Consider the following 17,082-nt stretch of genomic DNA (forward strand, 5'->3'; position numbering starts at 1 on the left):
CGGCCGGCGGCCGGCTGGCCGGCAGACGGAGTATCTGAGGGAGAAAACTGGGCGGCACGTCATGCAACGAACGATGTGTTGGCAACCGACAATTTGCCAAGTGCCAACCTCGCGTATCCATGGCTTTCCAAACTTTTATGCCCGTTGTTGTGTTTGCCCACTCGTCAGGGTCGTTGACTTTTCCTCGCATGTGAATGCGAGCGTGCAGTCGCGTTGCATAAGTGCGAGCACGTCAGGTCGTGTCCTTCCGTCCTTGTCCTTGTCTATAAAAACGGGCGTGCCCCCTCGGCGTCTCTTCGCCTCCGATCCTTCAAGCACGCCCAACGCGACGATTCCTCTCCTCCGTCCGTTCCCTGTCCACCGTCTCTCTCTCTCTCGCTCGCTCTCTTCCTCCGTCGCGCCAGCGTCGGCGTCGCCAGCGCCGGCCGCCCATGGGTTGCGGTGGCTCCAAGGAGGCCGTGGCCACCGGCAACACCAGCGCCGGCGGCGGCAGCAAGCTCCTCCGGAGGAAGTCCTCCGTCGTCTCCACCGGCGCAAGCCACACCTCCTCCACCTCGTCGTCGTCGTCCTCCGGCAACACCGGCGGCGTCGCCGTCAACGACGTCATGAAGGATGCGGTGGTAGTAGCCGGCGAGCCCAAGGCGGACGCCGACGGCGAGGTGACGTCCGCCGACGACGCCGAGAAGCCTCTCTCTGTCGACTCGAAGGCAGACACCATCGTGCTGATGTCCCTCGAGAAGCCCGCTGCCGCAGCCGTCGCCGTGGAGGCCAAGAAAGAGGAGGAGGAGGTGGTGGTCCTTAATAAGGATGTCGCCGCTGACGACGTCGCTTCTGCTCCTACCGCTGCCGTCGTCGTGGAGGTCAAGAAAGAGGAGGCGGTGGTGGACAATAAGGATGACGTCGCTTCTGCTCCTAGTCCTGCCGCCGCCGCCATGGCGATCGAAGCCGCGGCGGCTGAGCCAGTGGTGGAGGAGGATCTGCTTCCTGAATCCACCATGGCCGACGAGGCACCTGTGGAGGATGCCCCCGAGGTTGAGGAACAGGCCAAGGAGTTAGCACCACTCGAACTCAAACTCAAAGACGACGGGGAGGAGAAGACGGTTGAGAGCAAAAACGTCGAAGAGGAGGAGGAGCACAAGGCCACGTCGCCTGCTCCCACAAATGTGGATGGTGGGTACGATTTATTACGGACCAGATCGATAAGAATTTTCCTTGTCCATGCACCATTTCAATTTCTGATTACAAAGTGAAACTGACCCGGCCTGTGTATGTTGGTTACGTATGCGGTTAATTTTGCAGGGGAATCCGCTGGGCAGATGCAGAACACCACGGTACCCGTGGAGGCCAAACCGGCGGTCGATGAGCACAAGGCGGAGGAGAAGACCACCGACGACGAACAGACCGCTGCCACCGTCGCGAGCGAAGCGCCCGCCAACTAATTAACGGATTAGAAGGAGGCCGCGAAGAGCTAGACGAGACGTGCAACGCCCGCATCGATCATGCATATTGCTGAATGCTGATGGATGGATGCGTTAGTTGTACGTGGGGTGGACTCAATATAATGTGCTCGATCGATCAATCCATTCTCGCGAAGCCGTCTATGCCGTCCAAAGAGCAAAATTCAGTCCTTTCACTTGGTCGGCGGTGAACTTCTAAAGTAATATCTATAGGTCCATATAAACTTGACAGACGATGTCGTTCAGGTCCCTGAACTTTCAAGGTGATCACCGCAGATCACTAAACTTAGCCGGCGGTGTCATCTCAATCCCTGAACTTTCAAGGTGATCACTGTAGGTCCCAAAACTTGGCAAGCAGTATCATCCCTGTCCAAATATGGTCTAACCAACTCTATAAGCCGATGTGGCACGATGACGGTACGTTAGACGTGGATCCTCCAACATGTATCAATTAATCAATCATTATTTATATAATATTTATCATGAAAATATAAATTATATAAACAATTTACATCAACAAAAAATAACTTAAAGTATTAAAATAATTTATAACAACAAATATATTAGGTTTAAACTAAAATAAAAAATATCAAAATTAAATTAATATTTATGTATCATTAATAGTATTAAAATAATATTAAAATTCCTATAGTATTAAAAGTTTTTTCTATTAAAAGTTACTTCTAATTTAGTATTATTTTAAAAGTTTTAATAGTAGTATTATAGAAATAACTTTTCTCTATTATTAATACTATAATACTATAATACTTTTAATAGTAGTATTATAGTATTAAAACTTTTAATAATAATATTATAGTATTAAAACTTTTAATAATAATGTTATAGTATAAATAACGAAGAAAAGTTACTTCTATAATAGTATTATTAAAACTTTTTTTTTGTGAAAAAAGTTTTAATAATAGTAGGTAACTTTTAATAGAGAAACTTGTAATACTATATGTAACTTTTAATATTATTAGATTTGGACACGGATGACACCGCTTGCCAAGTTTAAGGACTTGCGGTGATCATCTTGAAAATTCAAAGACCGAGATGACATCACCAGCCAAGTTTAGGGATCTGTGGTGATAACCTTGAAAGTTTAAGGATCTGAATAACACGACCGGCGGTGAATTTTGCTCCGTACTAAAGATGGCAACGGGTCGGGTTCGGGTCGGGTCGATAGTCCGCGGACCCGCACCCGAGACCCGACAACACTACCCGAACCTGACCCGAAACCTATGACGGGTGAAGATCTGCCCCCGGCCCCGAACCCGGCGGGTCCCCAAAACCCGCGAACTTTACAACAATTGTGCCGCATATGAAGTACTGAACGTCTGAAATGAAGATAACAAGCACCCATGGTCAAGCACATGCACAATTACGTCTGAATTGGAGATAATTAACATGCACTCAAGGTCATTCCGTTGTCCATGAACAATTAAAAATTTAAAACAATCCAAGGCCAATGGCCCAAGGCAAGTGCACGTGCATGCTGCAGTACCAGACTACCAGTAGAGTACTAGAGTTTCTTGAAACTTAAAAACGAGAATAGGACTATTAATATACTATTATATAAATAAGAATTTTCAGAAGGCCTTTATCTTCATTTCATGCCATCATCGTCAATCATCATCATTCATCAATAACTGTGGAAGCTGGTACATCCTGCAAAGTAAAGATACAGAGAATAGATCAGTATATATACTATATATTATATAGAACTAAATCATCGATTCATCACAACTGGAATATGGAAAAATAATAGGAATACCATTTCTTCCTCTTCTTCATCAAGACAAGTCATCAAAGCACTAACAAAACAAGACTGAGACCCTGCAGTGCCAAAGTGTTTATAAATTAGATATTAGTACTTACAAGAAATAAACATGTTCACTTGCAATTATGCAATAGATCACAGATCATTTACCTATCATGTCGGCACGAGACAAAGCTTGCATACACATAAGTGCTTCTACCATTGATGGTGCAAGCCTACTGCGATGTGGACTGATTATTCTCCCACTAGTACTGAAGACTGATTCAAATGCCACTGTTGTCACTGGAATAGCAAGGACATCACGTGCAATTTTTCGCAAAGTAGGATATTTGAGTCCAGCATGTTGCCACCACATTATGATATCCAGCTCTTGTGTCCTAGGCAGCAATGGCTCCTCCAAGTACAAATCCAACTCTGTGCGTACATAAGTGGAGGTCACTGTTGGTTGCTTTGATATGTAATCATCAAAAGCGTCAATCCAATCTTCACCATCCATGGTTTGAGTACTTCTTAGCCTAGTTTGAGTACCATCGGTTGTGGCAACATCCTCCATTGGATCTTGGTATTCCAATACCAAATTGCATAGCATATCCTTCACTTTCTGAACAACATCCTTTGCTGTACTTTCATTGCCATGTATTTTATTAAAAAGAGCACTCAACAGCTGTAATTTGTACCTGGGATCTAGGACAGCCGCAGCAGCCATTAAACCATGGACATCTGACCAATATTTGTTGAACTTTGCTTTCATTCTAGTAGACATTTCTTCTACCTTGGGTATACCACTATTTGTCCACTTCCTAATAGTCAAATAAATGTTTGTGATCTTAGGAAAGAAAAGGTTGGCTGTGACATATTTAGTGCCTAATAGTAACTCTGTTACATCATAAAACATCTTTAATCTATCACAAACAACCCTAGCAAACTTCCAATCTTCTGCTTTTGGAACACATGGAGCTTTGGAAGCCAAGCGTTCAAAAACATCTTGATACAAAAGTGCATTGCTAAGCATAGTATATGTGGAATTCCATCTAGTTTTGCAATCAAGAGCTATTCTTTTTTCATATTTGCCTTTCATTTGCACTGCCATTTTCTCAAATTTTTCATGTCTTTTAGGAGTGGCTGACCAAAATCCAACACTGTCACGTATACTGTCAATCCCCTTCTCCATGACACTCATTCCATCTTTCACAATTAAATTTAATATGTGGGCAGCACAACGCATATGAACTAATTGACCATTCAACATACAAGAAGAGAGTGGCAACTTGCCTTGCATGACAGCCATGTTCTTTGCAAGATCATCATTAGTAGTTCCAATCATTTGCTTGACAAGGTTGTCATTGACGCTGCAATTATCAAGAGTAATGGTGGACAAATTTCTCTCAATGTGCCAATCTAGCAGGACTTCATGAAGAACATCAGTGATGACTTCTGCTGTATGTGGGGCTGGAACATAAATGAACCTACAAAAAAAATACAACATAATGAGGAACACATGAAAAACAAGGCAGCCATTTATGAACACAAACTTGATTAATACAATATTACCTAATAAGGAAGCTTTTCAACTTCCAGTCATCATCAAGAAAATGTGCTGTCACAGCCATGTAGCCCTTTTTCTGATGGTTTGCAGTCCACAGATCAGTAGTAACAGCAACACGGGAACTCAATTTTCTAAAGTACTTCACCATATTCTCTTTCTGTAATTCATACATTGTGAAAATGTCCTTCCTGATTGTGTTTCTAGACACTACTTTGAACAGTGGTTGTAACGCAGCACAAAACTTTTTAAATCCAACATGGTCAACCATAGAAAGAGGGTACTCATGGACAATAATCATAAGGGCAAGTTCCTTCCTAGCAACATCTTGATCAAAGACATATTTTCAATAGTGACAGTCCCATCTTGCTGGTTTGGAGTTAACTTAAGAGTGGACTGTTGTAGACCTTTTCTACAAGATCTATTGTCACAAATTTGAAGATGTTTTTTCAAACTGTTTGTACCATTTCTTGTCTCTCCTGATAACAATTTCTTGCACCATTGGCATTTAGCTTTCCAAACCCCATTTACCTCAATCCTATCAAACTCTAACCAAACTTCAGATTTTAACTTTCTCTTACTACCAACATGAACATCATCATCTATCTGTATCACATCTTCAGTACCTGCTGGTCCACCTGGACCTGCTACTGTAGCCGAATCAGATGGAGGTGCAGCCGAGTCACCTATTCCTATCAAGGCAGTCGCACGTGCACGGGTAACAGCACCAGATCCACTGGTACCTTGCGTAGCCATTGCCCCTTCCTAGAAGAAAATACATCATTAATTCATTATCGACTATTGACAAATGACGAACAGATACATAGACCAGTGGCAGTCAAATCGTCTCTCTCACCGTGGATCCGTGACCCTGTGCGGCGTGGTACGGCACGAACGGACGGACGGTGGAGCAGAGACAGCTTGGCGCGTCCGACGTCCGGCGTCCGACGGAGTCATGGACAGCGGCTGCGGCGCTGCTGAGATAAAACCCTAAACCTACGAGAGTGCGTAGAGAGCAGCAGAATGTGAAGGGCCGAGACGAGACGATGATCGACGACTCGACTACTGGAGGCGAGACTAGGAGTCGAGGAGATTCACTTGTATATATACGTCAACATGTAAATGGGCCACCACTTGATGGGCTTTTTTAATCCTGATTCCTCATGCACACTTTCGGGTCCCCGATGGGTACCCGCGGGGGAGACCTCAAACCCGCACTCGCCCCGCCCCGTTTCGGGTACCCGAACCCGCAAACCCATGGGGCAAAAACTGCACCCGCACCCACCCCCACTGGGTCTGAAACCCGCGGGTTTCAGGTCCAAGCCTGACCCGCTGCCATCTTTACTCCGTACAAACTTACCGTGCATCTGTGTTGTGGAGTACGTACTTTACATTCTTGTTGCGTCATCGCGTTTGCTTTGCAAGCTGCAGCTAAGCCGGCCTTACCCCAGCGTCCACATTTGCAATGCATTCCCTCATGAGTCACGAGTCACGCCTCATCGTCGCGATCGAAGAACTCGCGCATGGTGGCCCATAAATTGTTCTTGAGTCGGCCCATCGGGCTATCTATGCCCACATGGGCCAGCCAAATCCCCCTCGGCTATACTTCCTGGTCTCCCTCCTACTTTAGACTACCTCGCCTTCCTTCTTGGATAATACTCTGTAGTGAGGGCGTTCGTCCAGGCACGCTCGTCCGAATGCCCCGTACCTAGGCCTATGCGGCGATCGGCCCAACAGCCAACGACGGGCCTGCTCCATGTATTGTATCTCCTCCATTTCTATACTACGACAGCCAAGAAATCTCCAACTCCCTCGACTCGCTTCGCTCGTCGCAGTGAGACGCGTCGTCTGCTCGTCCCAAGCCGCCTCGCCACCGTGCGGTACCCCCATCCCGCGTCGCACCGTGCATCGTCCCCGCCCCTACGCCCCATCCTCGTCGTTGTGCGCCGTGCCCTGTCCCCCATCGTGTCGAGGTGCTGCCGACGCCGCCGTTCCCGTGGCCAATAGAGGAGCTTCGCGTGACGCCGTCCCATTGGTGAGTTTCCCGTGCCGTTGCCGCACCGGCGAGCTCATGGAGCCGCCGCTGACCGCAACAACAAGCCTCGATTCCATCATCCATGCTGCGAGGTCACATTGCGCTGAAAGCGTATGTTTCAAGTGTTCCAGATATTTTATTTGGATGTTATGTGTTTTATCTGGATGTTGCAAAAGTAGATCCGGATGTTGCCCATGTTGCAATAGTTATACACATATGTTGCAAGTTTATGTTCCAAATATTTCATTTGTTTTTTCATACATGTTGCAAGTGTGTTTGTTTGGATGTTACATATGTTCCACACATATATTGCAAGTATTTTATCTGAATGTTGCATATTTGAATGGCTTTTCATGAGTTTTCAGGTGTTTTTACAAGTGTTTCATATGCATGTTTCAAGTGTTTCATCTATCTACAGGCATATATTGCAATGTTTCATCTTAATGTTTCAAAAGTAGATCAGGTATTGCATATATTGCAATGGCTCCGGTGGCTGGCGGACCGCGACCTAGGTAGGGCTTTGGCTCCTACCTCGTGCGACGCGCCTCACCCTCTCCTCTTCTCTCCCTCCCCTCCCCTCCCCTCCCCTCCCTTCCCTTCCCTTCCCTTCCCTCTATCTCGCCTCGGCATTGGCGTTGGGGTAGGGGTCATCGAGGGTGCTGCGTTTGACGTGGGATGCGATGTGGGGCATAGGGTCGTGGGATGCGATGCAGGTGCTGGTGTGGGAGCAGTGACGAAGCCAGAAAAAAATTTAGGAGGGGCTAAACAAAAGAATAGAGGTTTTTTTATCTTTTCTTAACCTTAGCCCCTCCTACCTAATACATATATGCATAAAATTTTAAGGGAGGGCTTAGAGGGGCTCCACATGCCCAAGATCGGTAGGGGGGGCTAGAGCCCCCCTAGCCCCACCCCTGGCTTCGTCACTGTGTGGGAGCATCGTGCGGACGGACGTCTGGGCGCTAGCCCTTCCATTCCTGCTTTGTTGATAAATATATTATTTATTATTACTTCCTCCGTGTTACTATATTTGTTCACAACATATTATGCACACACAAACTAAGAAAAAATTACAGCTCAAGAAAAAAATCAGTATGAAATGACCATTGACATCATTTTAAATACAATTTTGCTATATCATGTCCAGGTGAAGGAAGTATTTCAGATGGCAATGAATTTATATATAATTGGCCAACCAATAAAAAGATTAAGCACTCACAGTGAAGCCAAGCTGTTAAATTTTGTGGTTCCCAGTGCATTATCAGCTTTGTCGAGTTCTATGACATAAACCTCTTTGGAAAGGGGGCCTGTCCAAGTTGTTCAGTGTGAGATTGAGATCAGCCTGTCCAAGTTGTCCTGAATCTAAACAAACAAATCCCTGAAGGGGCATTGTACGCAGCTTCAAGCTTATCTATCCCAGACTCTTTTCTATCCCATGCTCTCTGGTCAACATACGCGATCTCCCCTGCTTACTACATGCTTCTTGTGCACATCAAGACCAATTTGACCATAGCACTGAGAAACTAAACTATGTGAGCATGTAAATGATATGTGCATAATTTTTTTTAAGGAGAGTATTCTTTTTTTTCTCGAGCTTGTAGGCATACTGCATATCATTATCTTGCAGAAGAGAAAAAAGGGGGGCGAGTACACTGGTTTGAAAAGTTAAAGACACGCCGGTGCTAAAAGAAAAATGACCTTAACCACAGCCTCTCCTGAAACTAATAACCATCGAACATTAAAAACTTTTGGACAGACAAGGGCGCCGCTACGTTCCTTGCCCGAATGACGGGAGTTTGGTTCTGCCTCGCCCGACGCCTTTGGGCCAACTCCACCTCGCCCAAGGGCTAAGGGCTAGTCTCCGCCTCGCCCGAGAGCTTAGGGATTGACTCCGCCTCACCCGACCCCCGAGGGACGGGCTCGGTCTCACCTGACCCCCGCGGGATGGACTCCGCGTCGCCCGACCCCCGAGGGATAGACTCCGCTTTGCCCGACCCCTGAGGGCAGGGCTCGGCCTCGCCCAACGGATAAAGGCCAGGCTCCACCTCATCCGACGGCTGAGGGCAGACCTCGCCTCGCCCGATGTCAGAGAGCTGGCTCCGCTTCGCCTGACAACTGCACCCCGTTCCCTCATGATGATAGGTACAGGGTAGGACAAGACGTTCGGGTCAACCGCGACTTCAAAGACCATACCCTGCACCCCGACAGGAAAAGTACTGTCAGGGAACGATGGGATGGGTGCTTTAGACCCTTCCAGGCGTAGCAGAGACTAAATAGTGTTGTGGGCGCGTGCTCTTCGCCCTACAGAGTTGTGGGCGCCGCCTTCGGCCCTCGGGCACGGAACCCGACGTAGACATACGACAACCACTACGGTCTAGAAAAAGACTCGCGTCCTCCACAAATGACGGATATGCTATCACCATGATATGGTCCCAAGGGAGCGGCACCCGCTTCATGGCCCCTCGGGTCCACTAGATCGGAGTATTCGCTTTAGCTTACGGACGCCCCCTCCGATCAAAAGGCTTTGCCCACAGCACTGCTTCCTGCTCCGACCCCGCGACTAGGGCTCGGGGAAGCCTGCTCACCGCTCTTCTCCGACCGGCGCACTGAGGGCCGACTGGAGCCATTCGACCGGGGGCTCCCCGTTCGGAGGGAACCAGAAGACATGCGGAGAAAGGCAAGGCATGGCTCACAAGTCAAAACCACTGTACCAGGGACCATACCCTGCACGAAATAGTGCTCTATAGCCATCCTGACATTCTACAGTAGCATCGACAGTATTATAGGCGCTTATCATCCTTTCGCACCCATCGGAATGGACAACAAGGCTTGGTAGACGTGAACAACAAGGCTAGGTAGCGTACGCACCCTAGCCCTCTCACTTGTAAAGTCGTCCCCTTCATCTATAAAAGGGGATGTACTTCCTTCAACGAGGGGACCGACTCTTGACGAACAACACACATCACACATAGTCAAGCTGCTATTAGGCTCTTGACATCCTTTCGACCCTTCCATCAGAGATCTGGGACCAGTCCCTCTCTCGACCGTTTGTACCCCCTACTACGAACCATTTTCGGTGCTAATAACATGAGCAGCAACAGACTAAACATAGGGACATTCAGCCCGAACTAGTATAGATCTTGTGTCCATTAGCGCACCATCTGGGCCTAACGCGTATAACTATAAATTTACTCATCGGTGCTTATTCGAAACATCGACAGTTGGCGCGCCAGGTAGGGGTCTTTGCGCGTTCCAAATCAGGCCTCGGATGGCTAACCACGCAATCAGCTGGGTCCTGGGCACACACGTGCGTTTCGGTGACTTGGATTTCATCGTCACACTAGGTGGAGAGCCGGCACTGACCCACACGGCCGTCCAGTCTCTCCCTCCCGTCAACTTCAGCTACCGGAGGCTTGAGGGCCAGCCTGGCGTCTCCCTTGGGCCCCAGTCATCCAGGGGAGGCCCCACGCCACATCACCCTCTCTTCAAAATGCTCCACACGGCGCGCCTCGACGGCGTTGCCGTTCGGCCTCCGCAACGCTGCGGCAACCGCTGGCCACCATCTGGCACTACGCATGGTCCAACCGCCTATGGACAGCGAGTTCATGGGGGCAATTGAACATGATCCTGAGACACTCCACGGGCTCCTCACGGAGGAACTAGAGTCGTCCTCCAGCTCTGACTCCAGTAGGGGGAGCCATCACCCTTCCTGGGAATGCTTCATGACGCAAACCCCCGAGGGGCACGTCCAAAGCGTCTCCAAAGAGGAGGCAACCCCAACAGGCAACCTCGACGCTAGGACCGAGGGGGAGGCGGTGGCTCCATCTCACATAAGGATGGAGCAGCTAAGAGCGCAAAAGCTGGAGATCGATGACGCCGGACAACAGCTTGTCCGGGAGTACCGGAAGATCGATGAGGAAATCAAGCGTTGCGGAGACGGTGGGCACGCACGCGCCGCGGCCTGTGATGTGCACTAGAGGATCCTCACCGACGATGGGACTCTCCCTCACTTCGCTCGGGCAAGCCAGAACATCGCCGCCACGACGGCCTTGCTTCACGGCCTCCCAGAGGCCGCGACGTCCGAGGATCGCCGGGACCACCGAGAGATTCGCACGTTGCTCGAGCGCGCAGCGACGTAGTAGGCGGAAAGATCGTTGTCTCAGCGACGTGAGTCCGACGCCAGCCAGCGCACGCCCTCGGTATGCCCCGCCAAGGATGTGTTCGTTCACCAAACACCGCCAGGCGGCAGGCAGCACTCCGCTGTCCCAGTACATCAACGTCTCGGCCACAACCGCGATGTGCGCAACACCATCGACGCCCGCAGGCGCACCCACGGCGACGGAAGGGAAGGAGCCTGCCGCGGCTATCGTCCCCGACACGGCGGACGCTACGACAGCAGCGAAGACCAGAGCCTGAGCCCCGGCCTGCCAGGCCCTTAGGCCTTCGGCCGACACATCCTCAACGCTGCTTTCCCACCAAGGTACCGACCGCCCACCAATATCCCTAAATATTCTGGAGAAACAAACCCCGAGCTTTGGCTCGAAGACTATCGGCTTGCCTATCAAGCCAGTGGTGCGAGTGATGACGATTTCATTATTCACAATCTCCCGCTATTCTTGGCCGATTCGACACGAGCGTGGTTGGAGCACCTACCGTCCAACACCATTCAAAGTTGGGCGGATCTCATGGAGATCTTTGTGGGGAACTTCCAGGGCACGTACAAACGCCCTAGAAACCCATGGGACCTCAAGAACTGTTGCTAGAAGGCCGATGAAACCCTCCGCGGGTACATCCGGCGCTTCTCCCGGCAGTGCAACGAGCTCCCTAACGTCGCCGACGCTGACATGATAGGAGCCTTCCTATTCGGGACAACCTGCGAATCCCTGGTCCACAAGCTAGGGCGCAGGGGCCCGCGGACCACCAAGGAACTCCTAGACATCGCCACCAGCCACGCCTTAGGAGAGGAGGTGGTCGGAGCCATCTTCGACAACCCCGACGGCAAGGCAAGGCGGGACGAGGACGCCGACGAAGGCGCCTCCAACCGTCCCGCCAAAAGAAAGAATAAGAAGCAACGACGCGACAACTTGCTCGTGGCTGCTGCCGACCGCAAAGGTGGCCAGAAGCCCACAGAGGGCACTCCGAACCACTTTGAAAAAATGCTCGAGGGGCCATGCCCAAACCATGCTTTCCCGGCCAAGCATCTATATAAGGATTGCGGCCTCATGCGCAAATACTTGTCCGGGGGCCTCAACAAAGGGGGGTAGGGGAAGGAACCTACCCCCAACACAGATGACGCCGAGGAGAAGGACGACACTGAGTACAACTGGTAGGACTATGGGAGACCCATGCCCTAGCGGCTACAACCTCTTTGCTCACCAGCGTGATCAGAATTAATTCACCCGTACTCCTAGTTTCTTACAACTTGGGCCACGGGAAGGGTCGGAGCGCACCGAAACCTCTTCTCCAAGAAGAGGAAGCTGAAAAGCTGTTTGCCGTCACACAAAGAACCCCCCAGCCGGTTCCGCCCGAACCACCCGGGGACTCGGGGGCTACACTCGCGAGAGCTCAAATCGCCCGAGGGCTCGGGGGCTCCTATCGGGTTCATAAACCCGAGGTCCCTCGAGGACTGGCTTCCACGCCCAGGCTCGGCCCAGGAAAACAACATATATTCCATAGGACGGCCCAAAAAACTAAAACACAGCAGGCTGGAAGGGTAGTCCAGTCGTCGACCGGAAGGTCTACCCGTAAGAACAGGCGCCCGCTCATCAGCTTCTTCAGCCCACCTCTCCGACCGGAGCACTCGCTTCAGGCACCAGCCATCTCCAAGCAGTCTCTCCAATCGGAAGGCTTGGCCTAAAACGCTGCTTCCTCCTCTGACCCCGCGACTCCGACCCTACGACCGGGGCTCGCGGGAAGCCTGCTCACCACTCTTCTCCGACCAACGCACTAAGGGCCGACTGGAGCCATCCGACCGGGGGCTCCCCGTTCGGAAGGAACCATAAGACATGTGGAGAAAGGCAAGGGGCCGCTAGAAACTCCCATATGACATCAAGAAGTATTTGCAGGTACCGGCGTCCATCCTTCCTGAAGAAGATATCTCAACCCCCCGTGCACATCTGACATCCTACAGCGACATCGACAATACAAGTACAATCTTTGCTTAGTTTTACTACATGTACTACTATGGTCGTCGTGCCAAGCTCTCCATCGGCAACGTCTAGGCATGTACACGGGCTAGTTCGTCTACTGCGGCCACCGCACCACGCTCTCCATCGGCAACATCCCACCACGCCGCGGGATCTTCGAAGGCACCGTCATCTGCAACGTCGAGCACCGTGCCGGTGAATGCGGTGCCCCTCCACCCCATTCAGGGACTACGCCATCATCATCATCTCCAACCCCAACAACAGCGTTGGGACAGGAGGCGCTTCCCGTCGAAGGAAGGCCACAACGAACGACAGCAAGGTTGACAATGCTTAGCGCCCTCCAGTGCCCCTCCTCCATCGGTGGCGGTGGTGCGCCCACAGCAAGGGTGGCTCACACCGTCTCATCTACGTGGGACGACCTCCAGCTCGACATCGTGCTCTGGATTCACAAGCAGACCTGTGAGTTGTTCTCTCCCTCGCATCACCCTCTCTTACTCAGGAACCACCGCATTCGGTGGAAAGGAAGGAGAAGTGGTGGCGGCTCAGAGGCTGGCTAGGAATGGGGCGAGAACTCCACTCCCCCTCCCTATTTAAAGAAGGGGCACAGTAGCGGAGGAAAGGCGAAAGGCCCATGGAACAACCCAACGATGGAACCTCCCTCTAGGGGGAGTCCAACGGGCCTCCTGGGTCGATCGGGCGGCCTAGGCAAAACAACGAACGAACGACCAGTTGAAAGATAAGTACCCCTATTTACTTACTTTGAGTATTAAATTCTTTACTGGGCCTCTGACCCCAGCAACGGCAGGGACACGGACATCGCTCGGGGGCTGCTGAGGGTGCATGTTTGTTTAAACACCCTCTTAGCCCGACCCCTCCTTACATTTGGGAAACCAAAAGCACAGCATGTGGGAATACAACGATGAGTACAACTGGACGAACCACCAGACCCTACCCCCCGACGGCTACGGTATTTTTTTGGTTCACCAGCATAATCGTGTTCACAATTCCTCACACTACTAACCTTAGCTCCCGCCTTCTTGAAAGGAGTTTGGAGGGGTCCACCTACAGAACCCCCTTCGGGGGGAAGCTGACAGATCGCTTAGAAGCCACCGAGAGACAGAAACAAAAAATCATGATACTTATGCAGGTTACGCTGGCCTCGTCGCAAACGTCGGACCTGAACCTGGCACGGACATGTCTGGTAGGAGCTTCCCATGGCTCATACCACCAAGGTAACATTACTGACCCTCGCTTTTGTCTCGATTAAACTATATGTTAAATTCATGCATTCAAACATTGCATATGCAAACCCTTGCATCTCAACGCTTCGTGTCGCGTCATGAAGCGGTAGCCGCCTCATTCAATATGAGCGACACTTGACCGGGGTTCGAAGGCCGGCCCACGAAGGGCTCGAGGCCGCCTCGTGTCAAATAGAGCCAGGGGAGAAAAATCGAAATGAGCCCCAGTGGCCTTGCTCGACCCCGTTCAGAAGCGAACAGGGACATCTCGACCTTTCTCGTTCGATTCTAACCTCGAGCCAGACCTACAGAATCTCCGTCGAGGTGGGTTCAGAAGTAGTGGAATGCCACATGAGGGCTCTGCCGACCCCGTCAGCGAATGATGGATCTGATTCCACACGAACATACCCGTTAGCGAGCTCATTGAGCGCGACACTCGAGCCATCGAGGCAAGTGTCGTCAACTCAGCCCCTCTGGCCACGAAAACCGAGGACGGGGTAGCACGCGAAAACACGGCCGACCCCTAGCAGACCCTCAAGGGCTCAGGGGCTCGAGCTACTCGATCCAAGATCGAGAGACCGAGGTTCGATGGCTGACTAGCGAAGGGTCCGGGACCGCCTTGCGTCGAACAAGAGCTAGGGGAGAAAACACAGATGAGCCTCAACGGCCTTTGCCCGACCCGCATTAAGGTGAATAGGGTCATCTCAACCTTCTTGTTCAAATCTAGCCTCTAGCCGAGCCCATAGAAACCCCATTGAGGGGGAATCTGTTGGAAGGCGGGCCAAGGAGTAGCGGAATGCCACCCGAGGGCTTCGCCGACCTTGTCGCGAAGCAAACGGGATCAGATTCTGTCTGAACATCCCCATTAGCAAGCTCATAACGCACGGTCACGCAACAATCATCAAAGTCCTAAGGTAAGGGGTACGAGTAAATACAAACGTAAGTTCGCCTCCCTCGCTCCGGTCTCTAGTAACATCCGACCCCAGCAACCGCAAGGGGTCGGATCTCACTCGGGGGCAGATAAAGGTATGGGAACCTCCTTTCTTTTCTTTTTGAGAAAATATTACATTTGACCTCCTCTTCGCATCAAGACCAGGGGCAAGGTTCGACGGAACAAACTGGTAAGACCGCAAAAGACTCACGCCCAGACAGCTACGGTAATTTTGTTCACCAGCACAATCAAGTTTCCCCTAAAAAGAAAAACCTCAGGCCCTATGGTCTTAACCCACGAAAAATAGCGTGTTATTTCGACGCTATAGCAGCGCTATAGCGGCCCACAGGAACTAGCGCGACGCAATTGCTCATTTTTGCGCTATTGCCACTATTGCGCGCTAAAGCGCCGCTAAGTGCGTTTAGCGCCATAGCGCCGCTAACCAGCCGCTATTCTGATTCTGAGGCTGAATGATCAAGATCATTGCTCTGCCTATGCTGTGGATGTGGAATGCAAAGTGTGTACTTCATGAGTTTATGGCTTTATGCATTTAAACTTTAAAGTTTAATCCCTTTATGATTGTTTGGCTTTGCATGTATGAACCTCTTGTGGCTATGTTGCCTATTTGGCTATCTGCTACTTTGCTCTTATGATTATTATGGTGGATGTTATCAGTTATCACTTATGACTTATGAGTTATGAGTTATCAGATTGAGACATTGAGTGATTGAGGATTGAGTGATTGACATATTTTTATGTTTTCTGGAATTGTAAACAAATAGCGCGCTATAGCGTGCAAATAGCGGCGCTATAGCGTGAGCAGTCAGTTGACGCTACTGCATTTAGCTGCTGCTATAGCGGAGCCATAGCGCCGCTATAGCGTTCGCTATAGCGCCAATAGCACCCAGGACAGCCTCACGCTAAAATTGATAGCTCACGATTTAAAACGTGGGTCTTAACAAACGGAAGAGTCGATTGTCTAAATCTTTTTCATCGCAAAAAGAGAAGGTAAGATCAAAACAAACAAAACGAGACTTACGCAACCATTTCCATGATACAAAAGCACTGGCACTTGTTCACATGTTATAAATAAGTGTTTATCAAACCGATTCCATTAACTACTTCCGCGAAGGGAGAACCTCTTCTTTCAGCTTGTCCGCTAGGTTCCGCGCAAGGGGAGCCACCGCCTTCTCCATCTCATCTAACTCAGCGTCTTCTTAGACAGGCGCGAAGCCTTGGCTCATCACCCCCAGGTTGATCTCCTGATCATAATGGGAATGGGCGACAGTGAAGGCCTGGGTGATCCCGAGGCAAAAGGCGCTCTCCTCAAGCTGGCCCACGCACGTCGTGATACCAGCAGCACGGACCACGAGGGAACCAGCCCCCTCCTCTTGCGTCACCCGTAGGTCATCACAGACCGCTAGGACAGTGGAAGACAGGCGGTCATACTCATCACCTTCGACTTGAAGAAGCACCGTGCCTCGGCGAGATCGGCGCGCAGACCAGCAGAAACTTCCTCAGCATCCAGCCGTTGGGCCACCTCGACTCCAAGATCCGCCCGGCATGCCTCGGCCTCCCAACACGCTTCGTCGCGCTCTCGGATGGCCCGATCGACCACCACGGCATCCTGGTTCGCCTTTTCCTGCAACGTCGCGGACCTCTCCTCAGCCTTTAGCTTGAGGTCCCGCTCCGTCTGCAGCTCCGCCAGGAGCTCGCCGGCTCTAAATAAAATTCCCGCGAACGGAATACCACGTTTCCCTTAAAAATATCCAGTTGACAAAAAACCAAGTCTTACGGCCTTACCCGCGGAGGGTCCGATACTACCCCCGGGCGACTCTACTCGAATCACCCGGGGGCTCAGGGGCTACACCCATCGGGTGCGCTCGCACGCACCCTCTGGCGAATTGACTCTGACGAAATCGAATATATCCCCGGGCGACTCTACCCAAATCACC

At 50.8% G+C, this 17,082-nt stretch overlaps 1 protein-coding gene across 2 annotated transcripts; it reads left to right on the plus strand.

Moving 5' to 3' along the window:
* The first annotated feature begins 297 nt into the window (after positions 1-297).
* Positions 298-1,593, plus strand: LOC136517389 (induced stolen tip protein TUB8-like). 2 transcript variants are annotated; one of them, XM_066510943.1, is made up of 2 exons: positions 298-1,174; positions 1,300-1,593. In XM_066510943.1, exons 1-2 carry the CDS (start codon positions 432-434, stop codon positions 1,361-1,363), a joined length of 807 nt encoding a protein of 268 aa, XP_066367040.1. In that variant the 5' UTR covers positions 298-431; the 3' UTR covers positions 1,364-1,593. The 2 variants fall into 2 exon arrangements, with proteins under 2 accessions (XP_066367040.1, XP_066367039.1); XM_066510942.1 differs by having other exon boundaries at positions 298-1,170.
* Positions 1,594-17,082: the final 15,489 nt, after the last annotated feature.

Source organism: Miscanthus floridulus, chromosome 17, assembly GCF_019320115.1.
Source record: "Miscanthus floridulus cultivar M001 chromosome 17, ASM1932011v1, whole genome shotgun sequence".
NCBI classification, from domain to species: Eukaryota; Viridiplantae; Streptophyta; class Magnoliopsida; order Poales; family Poaceae; genus Miscanthus; species Miscanthus floridulus.

Bases quoted from the DNA above. Each gene is read 5' to 3' on its own strand.
- LOC136517389 (XM_066510942.1), top strand. From the start codon at position 432: ATGGGTTGCGGTGGCTCCAAGGAGGCCGTGGCCACCGGCAACACCAGC. The intron at 1,171-1,299 runs GTGGGTACGATT...TTAATTTTGCAG, and splicing joins TGCTCCCACAAATGTGGATG to GGGAATCCGCTGGGCAGATG.